Raw genomic sequence first — 12,324 nt, forward strand, 5'->3', positions numbered from 1 at the left:
TGTTCACTTCAAAGTGACCCAACGTTTGTTGCATTGACCAAAATAAGGATCGTCAGATAAAGTTTTGAGGGTCTCGCAAATAAATGAACAAGTCAAGCAATCCATCATTTGCTCCTTCAAAGGGGAACACCGGGCTACTGTCGAGCGATACAATGCCTATCCATTTCTGTAAGCGATCTTGTGTATCTCTATAAAGTCCTTTTGTTCTTCAAGTGGGTCGTAACGAGAACTAGGGTCTCGATCTACACTCACGCGCAAGTAGAACGATGATGCAATGGCTAATTGCTCTGACTATAGTCTATCAATAAAAGTGATGACGACCCTACTACTTATACACGAGTGCGATCTAGACTGATGCATACAAGCATGGTTTTATTTTATTTTATTTTATTTTCTTAATATTGAAGTTAGTTGAATAGTATAATTTTAATAGGTAGGCGGAAATAAAAAGGGATGAGATAGGGACTTTGACAAGATAGGACAGGGTGTTTGCAAAAAAAACCAGCAAAAACGATTCAAATGAACGAATAAATGGGATATGCGTGTCTCCTGCGGGGGTAAACGGGTCTTTCTCTCGGTCGGCCAGGGTTCTTACGACCACACCTAAAAAAGTGATTCAGAACATCAAAGACATGGATCAGCATTGACTATACACTACTGCCGACCATTTTTTTTTTTTTTTTTTTAAAAAAAAAATAAAAAAAAACCAACATACCTTCAGTGTCGTGTCCCAACTTCCTGTGCACATTGCCATACCATCACTTGCCACACCCAGACAACTGACGCGGTTGTCGTGTCCCATCAGCACGCCCACACGTTCTCCTCTGAGAGTATCCCAGACGTTGCAGTTAAAGTCGTCGTATCCAGAGAACAGCAAGCGACCCGAAATCGAAAATGCAACAGAGGTGATACCACAGAGAATATTGTCGTGCGTGTAAATGTTCATTTCCCGATCCGCGCGAAGATCAAAAAGTCGGCAAGAAGCATCATCCGATCCAGTGGCGAATGCATCGCCGCTTGGGAAGAACCTAGGAAAAAAAAAAAAAAAAAAAAAAAGGAAAGGAAAGGAGGAGCGGAATTGAACAAGATCGTCAATACCATGTAAGCGATTCCCTATATCCATCCATCGATTCATTCGTCCATTCCTTTATACAGCTTCAGAGATACATACTGGACAGCATTGATGTCTGATTCGTGACCGGTGAACGTCTGGACACACCGTGCAGTTCTGATGTCCCAGATCTTTGACGTGGCATCGCAGGCTCCTGTGACAAATATGCGTTGGTCTGGGGATATAGACAAGCTGCAGGTTCATTCGTAATGAAATGAAATATAAAAAAAAAAAGAAAGAAGAGAAAAAAAATCAGTGAGCATTTGACATTTGGATAGAGGGAACGAACGATACTTCCCTGTTGTGAGGTAAGCAAAGTCGATAGCTATGAAGCATGATGCGGGTACAGGGGTCGCATCACCCTCCCTTGCTCTGCGCCCACCTCAAATGCACCCATGTATCAGTCAAGCCTAGCGAAGGGATGGTACATACCTCATGACATCTCCAGTATGGTCATTGAACTCCATCAATTTGATGCCCGCATCCAGATCCCACAGCATACAGCTCATATCACCACTGGAGGTCAAAATCTGGCGGTCGTTGAGGAATCGGCAGCAAGAGAGATAGCCCGAGTGCGCGCTCAATTCCCTGGCAACCTTGACGGACCCTTCTCTTGTTCGCAGATTGTAGACGGAACACATATTGTCAAGACCACCGCAAGCAACAAAATTGCCAGTAGGCGCGTAAGCGCAGGTCATGACCCAGGACGAGCGCAGGGGGATGGCGTAGACCTTGTTGGTCGTATATGCGTCCCAGACAATCAGCTTGCCGTCCTGAGAAGCCGAGACCAGATGCCGCTTATCGGTGGCCCAGTGCATAGCATAGATCTTGGCCAAATGGCCCTTGAGGACCCTGCGAATCCTCATTCCAATGCGGGTCAAGGGCTCTAGTTCCTGAGACATCGACTTCACTGCAGTATCCAATCGTTGTTGTTATTGTCGCCGTCGTATATGTAATATGCGAAAGTGTGAGTTAGAGACAGGAGCCTGGATGACAAACCAATGCAACAATATCGAGAACATCCACTTCTAAAACGTTTCCTGTTCAATAATAGACCTTACATGAAGTGTCGTTCAGAGCCGACTTCTTCTCTCTGATCTTATCCTTGAGGAATTCGGCCTCCTTCCGCGCATTGGCGATGCGCTCCGCCATATCGGAACTCATGATGATGGTAAAGTCGGCTGGATGGGCTTAGGTTGAGAGCTGGTTGGAAGGACAATTGGGCGAAAGGACAATTGGGCGGGATCAATTGGATGAGGCCTTAAATCGGTTAGCCTAGTGTATATGCACAAAAGTTGAACGAGCGTGTCCCTTTAGCGATTGGGAGCGGAAGAAGCTAGGCTAGCGTAAGAATGGACGGAGAAAGTGTCTGTGGATGGTACTGGGGCCTCAAATGTTACAAGTGACGCGGTTCGAGCTGGGTATGAAAGATATAGGAATAGGAAGAAGATCGCAGGTAATGTGTTTCAGTTGGTGTATAACACGGCCCCAAGAGTTGGGAATGAAGCGCGAAGGTCGCTGGCAATATGGTTCACGTATGAGAGCGCACGGGTGGATCGTTCGTGATGTGATGGGCAGGGACAGGAAAAAAGGTGTTCCAATAAACGGACTACTGCAGGCGGCCCAAGCATAAAATGAAAAATGAATTTGGCAATTTGACGAGCAATGGTGGTATCAAGGGCAGCGGCAAACCCGGTCGAGCGATACAAGGCAGGGCAAGGGAACACAAGGGAGTAGCAGCTGAAGGAGGAAGGGACGAGAAAGGATTAAAAGTCGGTTCAATTGGTTCAATTGTGAGCGCTCATAAAAAAACGGAAAAGGTTCACAACGATCCATCATATCTTGGATGAGAGTTGTTTTCCATTCCCTCGTGTGTACGATTGAGTGTTTGTATGCGTTTGCATGCGTTTGTATGCGTTTGTATGCGTTTATGTTTGGATATGTGTAAAGGGAGCGAAGGACGGATAAATTATCCAGCTGGGGACAATATAACGATCATGAGAAGCAATGGAGAAGGATGGGCATGTGGAATGTGCAGGAGTGAGATGTCAAGTGTGAGGTGTCAAGGCGCGATGTGACAAGAGATGGGTCCTGGTTCTGGTTCCTGAATGGATTCCATAGATGAGGATGTGGGTTCGGAGACGAGGGTGCGACATGGGGATGATCTGTACCTGGAGAGGTGGGGAGGGAGGGATCGGATGGTGGGGCGAGAATGGGTATATGAAAAGAGGAAAGACGGGATGAGAGGAAAAGAGGGCGGAGTGAAGAGGGAGGAAGGAGTATGAACGAGACTATATCGGTCAGTCGAATATGAACGGGAGGAAGGGGAAGGGACAGAGTACCAGGGCGAGTTGGACAATTGCTCGAAAATGGGGGATGCGGAGCAGACATCGCACGAAAGAAAGTGAGCCATAAGCTGGTGCAGGTGCAGGTGCTGGTGGGCCGTGGTGTTGCAGAGAAAATGAAACATGGTGCCCGAACCAGTCGTTAATTCGTGATTGGTGGATAACAACACCCTCTTCCCTATTCACAGGCAATCACACACACACACACGACGACAACAGCAAGCCCATTTATTAGCAACTCATCTTCAACGCTCTAAACCCGCATGCATTTCTCCAGTAAGCTGGAACGAGGGATGGATACATAATCCTGACCATTTCACAATTAGGACCATCTCCTCGCTTTCATCAGCCAGGAAAGCAACGCGAGCACGTCTTCAGCTCAACCATCCTGTGAAGCCGTCAAGGGCCCTTCAAGAGGTTTCGTAGAGTGATATCGCCACTAGCCCCTTGCCCTTTGGGATGAACCAGTTAAAAAAAGGGAGCCAAAGTGGCAGGGGCCAGAGCAACACTGTTCAGGGTCCGTTGGCAACCACAATGAGCGGCGGCCAAACATCGATATAGCTCCCAGACGCGTCGGAGGAAAAAAAAACAGAGGGGAGCAACGAGGGGTGATGCGCGTTGGCCGATCGAAACAGAAAAGGGGTCTCGACATTTTGCACCTGTTGATATTTCTCTCGTGAGCTGAGATGGTACAGACGAGAAAGGCGATGCATGAATCGCACCCTGAGCATTTGAACGATTGTATCTAAGCCGAGATCCATCACTGAATCAACAGAGGATCTCGGTAGTCCAATTGCATCCCGGTACCTCATTGATGTCCCATAAAGGTCTGCAACTGAGACGTTTGGTACTACCGTGCGTAGAATGAAAAGTCGTGCTACAGGGAACGCTCACCATTTATGTTTCTGACATTTCAATAGTGCATGCAGCGTTTAATACGACAGCTCCTTCACAGGTCTCTGGCGATATCTGGTCCCGTATAAAATGATGAACAACCCATGGTGGCATTGACAACAACCGCTTCTTCCTTCTTCCGCCGGGACGTTCAGTTATATTGCGTTGATGCAGAGAAAGGTGGTATTCACAACAAAGAAGAGTTTGTTCCTATGTCTCTATTTTTTTAATTTGCAGAGAGCTGCATCTCAGGTCTATATTTATGAGAGCGAACCAATACTATCTTTTTTGTTGAGAGCAGGTTATATTAGATCATGAAAATCGAATAGAGGGTTGTAGGTGGTCGGATGTTGTAAACAAATAGAAGAGTGCCTGAAGTCTGTCTGCGCTTAAAGAGCAAACTGGAGAGCGGCGGCAGCAGCACCGGTCAAGGCAAAAAGCGAGCCAGCAAGGAGCGACGACGCAGAGCTGGGCTTGTCGGCAGCCGCTGGGGAGGTGGTGGCCGCTGGGGGAGCAGCGGTGGTGGAAGCAGGGGCAGAGGTGGGGTTGTTGATCTGGAAGGTGGTGCTGTACGAGGTCTGAGGGGTGGTGACAACACGGATGGAGTAAACACCGGAGCTGACGGTGGTGGGCACAGCGATGTTGGCTCTGGTGGTGTTGCCTGAGCAGTCAATGGTGCCAAGTGCAGCAACGAAGCGAACAGCAGTCGAAGGACCATCGACGAGCTCGACGGGCACAGCGTGCGACGAGTTGCCCATACTAGCGCAGTTGCCACTCCACTGGAGGAACTCTGTGTTACCGGCAGTCCACTGGCTTCCGGTAATGGGATTGCTATAGTCGAGAGAAACATGAAGACATAAAGCGATTACTATGCTTTGCTCGACCGTTTGAGACAAGTGCTGAACGCATTTACTTTTATGAAATGCGAATGTAAAATCCCTACCTGATCTGGATAGACTGGGCGCTGGAGACAGCGATGGCGGTCGCGGCAACGGCAAGGGCAGAGATGAACTTCATGGTGGATGTTTACGAGTGAGTGAGGGTGTAGGTTAAAGGGCAGGAGGATTTTTTCTTTGCAGGGATGCTGGGATAGGGATTGGGAAGGGTCGAGATTCGAGAAGAAAAAGAAGAGGAGAAAAGAGGAAAAGACAGGCAGTAACACTGCAGAGATTATAAGCATCGAACGGAGACAAAGCTTTGGCTCCAACTGCTTACGGCCCAGGCTGCAGGCACATCGGGGCCATATAGGGACAGCTGGAACGTTGAAGGTCAAAATACCAGCAACTGGTCGCGTCCCAAAATAGCCCCTGCAACTGCTTTGCCATACCAGAGTTGAGCTGCTCACAAGATTAATATCGATTAGGTATTGGTAAGACAAGCCACTGGAGGGAGTCTGCATCGCATGTGCTGTGTCCTTCCCGTTGCACGACCGCGGCATATGAGCACTGTACCCCCCACGACTGGTTGAACCCTCTCTTTTTACTATTCAACTTCATTATGGGTACTGTGATTGACTATTGCGTTGGATTGTTGTGCATCCATCGATCGCAAGGAGACATGATAGCTAACTATCGATTGCCATCTATTCATCTATCCACCAATCTATATACTATCGCTTTATGCTGCCGCTCATTAAATCGCACCCATCGACCACTTTCGACTCTAAACTGCCTTTGATATCTGGAATCAACAAATCTCTGCGGGATCTTGAACTCGATCGCAACTTTTTTTTTTTTTTTTTTTTTCACGACTTGGCACTGGAACAACGAAACTTGATGTTCATCATGCCGAATCTGACATCATCCAACCTTTGCTCGTTCGCACTTGGAATCGACTCTTTCACGCGGATCTATTGCTTCCGGACTACTGGGAAAAAAATTTTGACTGGATCACAAACAACAACTGCTGCAAACCGATCAACTCTTGGAACTGCCGCTATGAACAACAACAACAGCCGTTGGAAAGAATAAGTAAGGGATTTTATGGCAGCTTTGGTTTTCTATCGCTCGGTAATACTATAATACCATCTGGTTTGTGTATTGACATAGACGTCCTCTTCACTTTTAGGCGTCTCTCGAAAGGCAAGAAGGGTCTCAAGAAGAAGGTGTAAAGTATCGTTCCAGGGCATCTGCTGTGAACATCTCAATATGGACAGAACCAAGGAAGCACAGGAAAGCAGCTCGATCAGGATGGAGAAACGATTAGCGATCAGGGACTGCATGTTATGGACGGATCAGCTTACCTAGTGTACCGCATCAGTATGCTCAACAACAGCGGCAACTTTGCGAAAGGAATGAGCTTTCAGTATGGCTCGTTTGATAGACATCGCTCTACACGACCCCGAGACTGCTCATAACCGCCTGTGAAGACTACGCCCCTCTTCAGCTTCAATCACCTGTAGGCGGAATTCCTTTCGAAGGACTGAGCCTATACTATAATGCAACATGTGTCTATACACCAAGGACAGATCTCCAACCCTAGTGGAACAACGATTATCATATCGCCATAACAGCAATTACATCGCAGCTTCGCGAAAGTCCAAAAACAATATCGGATTCTATCTCTATCAACACGGAAGTCGTGATGGGCATGGTGCTGATATTATCCTTGCCCGTTTTTTGTGTTCGTGATAATTAGTGTCGACCCCTTCACCCGTAAGGATTGGTATGATATCAAGGCTCCTTCCACCTTCGATGTTCGCAACGTCGGCAAGACCCTCGTCAACCGCACCCAGGGTATGAAGAACGCTAACGACGCCTTGAAGGGCCGCGTCCTCGAGATCTCCCTCGCTGATTTGAACAAGAACGAGGAGTACTCTTTCCGCAAGGTCAAGCTGAGAGTTGATGAGGTCCAGGGCAAGAACTGCCTCACCAACTTCCACGGCATGGACATGACCTCGGACAAGCTCCGCTCCATGGTCCGCAAGTGGCAGGTACGACAAACACACCACATTCATTTCTTTGGATTACAAGGATCTCTATAGACTGGAACAGTTGTCCGCGCTTTTCAATTGCAATTACTGATATTGTGTTATTTGCTTTATTGCGACAAAATAGTCCATCATCGAGGCTCACGTTGATGTCAAGACCACCGATGGTTACTTGCTCCGCCTCTTCGCTGTTGCCTTCACCAAGAAGGGTATGAACCAGGTCAAGAAGACCACCTACGCTCAGTCTGCCCAGATCCGTCAGATCCGCAAGAAGATGTTCGAGATCATGATTGCCCAGGCTACCTCGTGCGACTTGAAGGAGCTCGTCCACAAGTTCATCCCCGAGGTCATCGGTAACGAGATTGAGAAGTCGTGCAAGTCGATCTACCCCCTCCGTGATGTTTTCATTCGCAAGGTCAAGATCCTCAAGGCCCCCAAGTTCGATCTCGGCAAGCTTCTCGAGCTCCACTCTGGTGCTGACAACGAGACTGGCGCCAAGGTCGACCGCAAGGACTTCAAGGAGCCCGAGGTCCTCGCTGAGGTTTAAAGCCATTCCTACCCCTCACTTTGAACGCTCTGAAATAAAACACTTGTTATCTTTTTAGATAACGGCCATTTTGTTTTGTTGTTTTGCATGTTGACTCTGGAATGACTACCTATGGGCGATGGGAACGACGAAGATGACAACCGCTATCGTGGCAGGGGGCAAGGATTTCGCGCCAAACAGTCAAGCATTTCAGGCACATGAATTGTTTGCGGATTTTATTTGAAGACCCCATTTTTCGACCGCATTTGCCCCAGATGGACTCAGCAGCGAATTGTCCGGAAGACCGCTCTGTTTGTGTTGCAAAGCGTCTTTTCAACCTCCACATGCTAAAGATAAGAGAACGGTCAATGCATGCGCTGTGGCGGGGTACCGGGACCCATGGGGGGCATATGCTCACAAGTACAAATGTACTTTATTCTCTGTTGTCGTGGGGTACAAACCAAGAAATAATGCACAAATGTGAAGCCATTAATGACAACGTTCTTTTTTCTTTTTTTTTTTTTGCATTGAAAGTAAGCCCAGTGGCACAAATTATCATATGCGAAAGGACAATAGGCCAGTACCCGATCGTTGTCGAGACAATGCTAAAAAGCACAAACGGCTGTAGTTGATTTTGCGCTTATGAATAGCCCTTGAACAGGCGTGAACCCTAGGTCATAACGCGGTATACAAACCTGGCATCAATGGAGGTAGACTCTGTGTGCCTTTTCGACGGTTCCTAAAGTCGTTCATCGACAACGACGTAGAGAACACGGACACACAGATTGCATCTGCATATGACAGAGCTGTAGGAGGAACGAGAGCCCAATGTCGTTCGATGTTATTTGTATGGTGCGTAGAAGAAATATTGCATGTGTGTGTGTCCCTTAGAGGGAGCAATTGCTGAGGAGAATGGCCCAACCGCTCCTCGGCCTCGTGGATGGCCGCGGCCATATTTATACCTGTTGCAAAAACACCTGCTTTCATATTTCTTTTGCTCCTTAAACTCATTCAACCCCCGCATCTCATTCTCATTTCCATTCTCATCTCATCTCATCACTGCACCCGTTACGCTTGATCAGACAACTATGGCCGCCACGCAAGAGAAACCAAGAACCAAGGAGGAGTGGATTAAATCCGAGGATGGCCACGAGATCTTCACAAAGACATGGTACGCTGTCGGTACTCCCGTGGCATCCATCGTCTTTGTTCACGGGCTCGGAGAGCATATCGTTCGTAAGTCGACACTTCTCACAAGGATCCCACCACAGGGCAACTTCCCAGTTCGTGAACGCGTGCAGTGCATGTTTGCTTGCTTGTTTACTGGGCTAAGTCGCTTTCGAAACCTTTTCGATGTTAGGTTACGATCACGTTTTCGAAGAGTTCAGCAAGGCTAACTTCCAGGTCTCTGGATTCGACCAGCGTGGATTCGGTCAAACAGGTGAGGAGTGTTGCTGGAGGGCTGTGAGATATGAGAACGACGATGAGAAAAAAAAAAAAGAAGGGCATTCTAACACGGTTTGACATATCCCCCCGCATAGGCAAGAAGACAAAGACCTTGGGACGCACTGGAGGATATGCCAAGGCCATCCCCGACATCACCGCTGCATTGAAGCGCGGTGAGATCGAAGGTATTCCTTTATTCCTTATGGGCCATTCTTATGTAAGTTGATGAACCAGCTCGATCGTTTGGGATATCCTCGGAGATTATAAATGGATGTTAGTCTGGACCTAATACACCGTGCACTTTTTTATTTTATTTTTTGCATGTTTGATTGAACACAGGGAGGAAGCCTGGTTCTCAACTACGATTGCATCGGACCCTTGCGCACAAAGCTCTCAGGCCTCATCGCCTCTGCACCCCTCGTCCTCGCCTCAGCGCCGACTCGTCCTAACAGCCTGACCGTGTCCTTCGCAGGTGCTGTCTCCAAGATCATGCCCTCGCTCAGGATTCCCATCAACCTCTCCTCAAAGTACATCTCGCGTGACCCCAAGGAGGTCACAAAATACAACGACGACCCTCTCGTTCACGGTTACGGCACCACCAAGGGATTGTTTGACATGTTGTCGAACGGAAAGTTGTTGCTCACGACCCGTTACCAGGAAATCTGCGCTGATGTCCCACTGTTGATCTGCCATGGAACTGCGGATGGATTGACGGATCAGGACGCGAGCAAGGCCTTCTTTGACAAGATCCAAGTCAAGGACAAGGAATACAAGGTCTATTCGGATCATTATCATGAGCTCCACAATGAGCCCGAGGATGATCGCAAGGTCGTGATTGATTACTATATCCAATGGATCCGTGCTCATTTGCCTAAGCAGCCTGTCGCGGAGACTGTTATTGCTGCGCCTGAGGCTGTCCCTGTCGCTGAGGCCGCGGAGACAGTAGTGGTTGCGTAAGGGTGATGTGAAGCACTCGGGTCTGTTTTTTTTTCTTCTTCTCGGTACACATCTAATAATGCAATATATCTGTAATTCCCTGTCCAGAAGCAATAAAGTACGCATCCTTTCCACAATGCACAACTTCGCGGAGTAAGCAAGCTAGAAAATAGGAGTTAGGGCAGCTACTTATTTAGTGGATCATAGGCACCAGAACAGCACTCTAGAGAATGGCCGTTGCGTGGGATCTGTAGTAAGCCTAGTCTAGCACGCCATGGACTCGTATGAGAAGCGTCAAATGGTGATGGAAAGGGCAGCAGGGTATGATCCATTCTGGATAAAGCATGAGCAGGTTTGTGACGATCATGATGGTAAACTGCTGAACACCGGCCAATGAAATCCGTGCATTTATGGTGCTGTGCTGTGCATGGACGCCCCACCTATGACTATCAGGACCATAAATCTGCTTCTTCACTTCTTTCCCCAGTTCTTTCCATTGCTCCTTTTCCTTGTTTCCTTCTTTCACATCCACCCTTCACGTTGTTTTTCTCACTTTATCTCTTCACTTTCTTCTTTTACTTCCTTTTACTTTTACCTACCCACAGCCGTGGACAAACAAACATAGCAACACAAGGACATTACAACTATGAGTTCCGGTACGAGGTAAGGACCTCTCGACGCCGATTCCACCGCGCTCATTACTGCAGTGCATCTCGTTAAAACTCTGGGTGACTAAACTCCTCCAAATATAGTTCCCAGGACCTTCGGCGTCAAGAGCAGCTAGACATAGTACAAGCAGCGTTGGAAGCCGCAGCAGAAGTGAGAAACACTGTGGAGGGCGGACAGGCAGTAGCATCAAGCGTCGATTCGGTAGCCGACGAAGCTGAGGACGAGGTGGGGTCAACATGCGCCGCAGCAGAAGATGCAAGGCGCGCGGCATCTGACGCTGCCGCTGTGACGGCACGAGCCGATGAAGCAGTCGAAACAGGACAAGCAACCCTATCACGACTTCTTCAAAACCAGCAGCCTACTGTAGCACAGGAAGCTATACATGCAGCTGGAAAAGTGATAGAGAGCGCGATAGCGGCCGTGATGGACGCAGAGGAAGCGATAGAGGTAGCTACTTCAGCAGCGGAAGCAGCAGATGAAGAGGCAGTGGCAGTACAGGAGGCAGCAGATTGGGCAAGAGGTGATGCAAGGAGAATTTCCAGAGCAGCATATACTGTTGATGAAGCGGCACTGGCGGTAGAGGAACGGGTGGAAGAATTAGAGGAGGCAGCAGAGAATATACGGTCCGAAGAGCGATGCCTACGGGTAATGATGGAGGAATCTGACGACGCCGTACAAAATGCGAAGGAAAAGATAGTGAAAGCGGACGCAGCTGCAACGAAGGCACGGGCGGCAGCAGAGGCGACAAGAGAGAAAGGTGAAATCGTCGGAGCAGAAGCAGCAGCAGTTGAAGCGGCAGTGGAAAAAAGCAGCCATTGCAGTTATGGCGGGGCAGTAGTAGGAGAAGGGGCGGGGGGAGGACCGGACGAGGAAGCTGGAGTGATTGCACTACTTTTTTCGCATTCTCCGATCCGCAATTTTCGCTAGTATCCATCACTACGTTCTTCTTCTTTTTCGCATGTGGGAGAACATAAATACGATACATCTTTTGAACGAGGATTTTCCTGGCGTATTAACACGAACAGGTGTTTGGAATGCAAGGGCCGATAGACAATAGACCTTGAAACAGTGACTCTACGTAGAGCCAATGTATTAGTAAAGTACTTCATGCCAATTGTAGATAGATACCTAGTTCCTCCAAAGAGATCTACTTCACCGCTAAAAACCCTCGCAAGAAGTATCGCTTTAGAGACAAGGATAATACTGATGACAATGAGCTAGCTGATCGAGGATTGTGAACGCTTTAGCGAGGCGCAGAAATAGCGACAGGAACCTCGAATGTACCGAAAAAAGATCGGCTTTGAAAATACAGATGTTTTTTCTTCAAAGGACGAGCTAGGGCTTCGGGCCGTCCACGATCGAGGGATGAAGCCGAAGTGGGGGGCGATGCCGCTACTATGCAGCAGCATATGCTAGAGATTGAACAAATGAGAAAACAGCTGGCTCAGCCAAGAGTCAAAGGTCTGCT

The 12,324-nt window shown here is 48.2% G+C and overlaps 5 protein-coding genes across 5 annotated transcripts; 3 read left to right on the forward strand and 2 right to left on the reverse strand.

Moving 5' to 3' along the window:
- Positions 1 to 349: 349 nt before the first annotated feature.
- Positions 350 to 2,425, reverse strand: BC939DRAFT_120800 (WD40-repeat-containing domain protein). The gene is made up of 5 exons (XM_051549989.1): positions 2,173 to 2,425; positions 1,544 to 2,021; positions 1,172 to 1,303; positions 716 to 1,028; positions 350 to 603 (listed from the first exon to the last, which is right to left on the reverse strand). The coding sequence occupies exons 1-5, from the start codon at positions 2,273 to 2,275 to the stop codon at positions 592 to 594; spliced, it is 1,038 nt and encodes a 345-aa protein (XP_051413602.1). The 5' UTR covers positions 2,276 to 2,425; the 3' UTR covers positions 350 to 591.
- Positions 2,426 to 4,375: 1,950 nt separating this feature from the next.
- BC939DRAFT_447797 (uncharacterized protein) lies at positions 4,376 to 5,541 on the reverse strand. The gene is made up of 2 exons (XM_051555151.1): positions 5,294 to 5,541; positions 4,376 to 5,181 (listed from the first exon to the last, which is right to left on the reverse strand). The coding sequence occupies exons 1-2, from the start codon at positions 5,365 to 5,367 to the stop codon at positions 4,740 to 4,742; spliced, it is 516 nt and encodes a 171-aa protein (XP_051413603.1). The 5' UTR covers positions 5,368 to 5,541; the 3' UTR covers positions 4,376 to 4,739.
- Positions 5,542 to 5,824: 283 nt separating this feature from the next.
- Positions 5,825 to 7,826, forward strand: BC939DRAFT_447799 (ribosomal protein S3Ae; the record flags this gene model as incomplete). The annotated part of the gene is made up of 5 exons (XM_051555152.1): positions 5,825 to 5,851; positions 6,305 to 6,320; positions 6,418 to 6,456; positions 6,988 to 7,282; positions 7,407 to 7,826. The coding sequence occupies exons 1-5, from the start codon at positions 5,848 to 5,850 to the stop codon at positions 7,824 to 7,826; spliced, it is 774 nt and encodes a 257-aa protein (XP_051413604.1). The 5' UTR covers positions 5,825 to 5,847.
- Positions 7,827 to 8,893: 1,067 nt separating this feature from the next.
- Positions 8,894 to 10,208, forward strand: BC939DRAFT_395624 (Alpha/Beta hydrolase protein; the record flags this gene model as incomplete). Its single annotated transcript, XM_051552239.1, has 4 exons — positions 8,894 to 9,041; positions 9,166 to 9,269; positions 9,352 to 9,468; positions 9,591 to 10,208. The coding sequence occupies 4 exons, from the start codon at positions 8,894 to 8,896 to the stop codon at positions 10,206 to 10,208; spliced, it is 987 nt and encodes a 328-aa protein (XP_051413605.1).
- A 463-nt stretch (positions 10,209 to 10,671) lies between these two features.
- Positions 10,672 to 12,094, forward strand: BC939DRAFT_491999 (uncharacterized protein; the record flags this gene model as incomplete). The annotated part of the gene is made up of 3 exons (XM_051559511.1): positions 10,672 to 10,850; positions 10,940 to 11,501; positions 11,981 to 12,094. The coding sequence occupies exons 1-3, from the start codon at positions 10,834 to 10,836 to the stop codon at positions 12,092 to 12,094; spliced, it is 693 nt and encodes a 230-aa protein (XP_051413606.1). The 5' UTR covers positions 10,672 to 10,833.
- Between the last annotated feature and the right edge of the window lie 230 nt (positions 12,095 to 12,324).

Source organism: Gamsiella multidivaricata (genome assembly GCF_025024155.1).
Source record: "Gamsiella multidivaricata strain RSA 2152 chromosome Unknown BC939scaffold_23, whole genome shotgun sequence".
In the NCBI taxonomy this organism is placed as follows: domain Eukaryota; kingdom Fungi; phylum Mortierellomycota; class Mortierellomycetes; order Mortierellales; family Mortierellaceae; genus Gamsiella; species Gamsiella multidivaricata.

Bases quoted from the DNA above. Each gene is read 5' to 3' on its own strand.
- BC939DRAFT_120800 (XM_051549989.1), bottom strand. From the start codon at position 2,275: ATGAGTTCCGATATGGCGGAGCGCATCGCCAATGCGCGGAAGGAGGCC. The intron at 2,022-2,172 runs GTAAGGTCTATT...TGGATACTGCAG, and splicing joins GGCTCTGAACGACACTTCAT to TGAAGTCGATGTCTCAGGAA. The intron at 1,029-1,171 runs GTATGTATCTCT...TTTTTTTCCTAG, and splicing joins TCAGACATCAATGCTGTCCA to GTTCTTCCCAAGCGGCGATG.
- BC939DRAFT_447797 (XM_051555151.1), bottom strand. From the start codon at position 5,367: ATGAAGTTCATCTCTGCCCTTGCCGTTGCCGCGACCGCCATCGCTGTC. The intron at 5,182-5,293 runs GTAGGGATTTTA...TCTCGACTATAG, and splicing joins GCCCAGTCTATCCAGATCAG to CAATCCCATTACCGGAAGCC.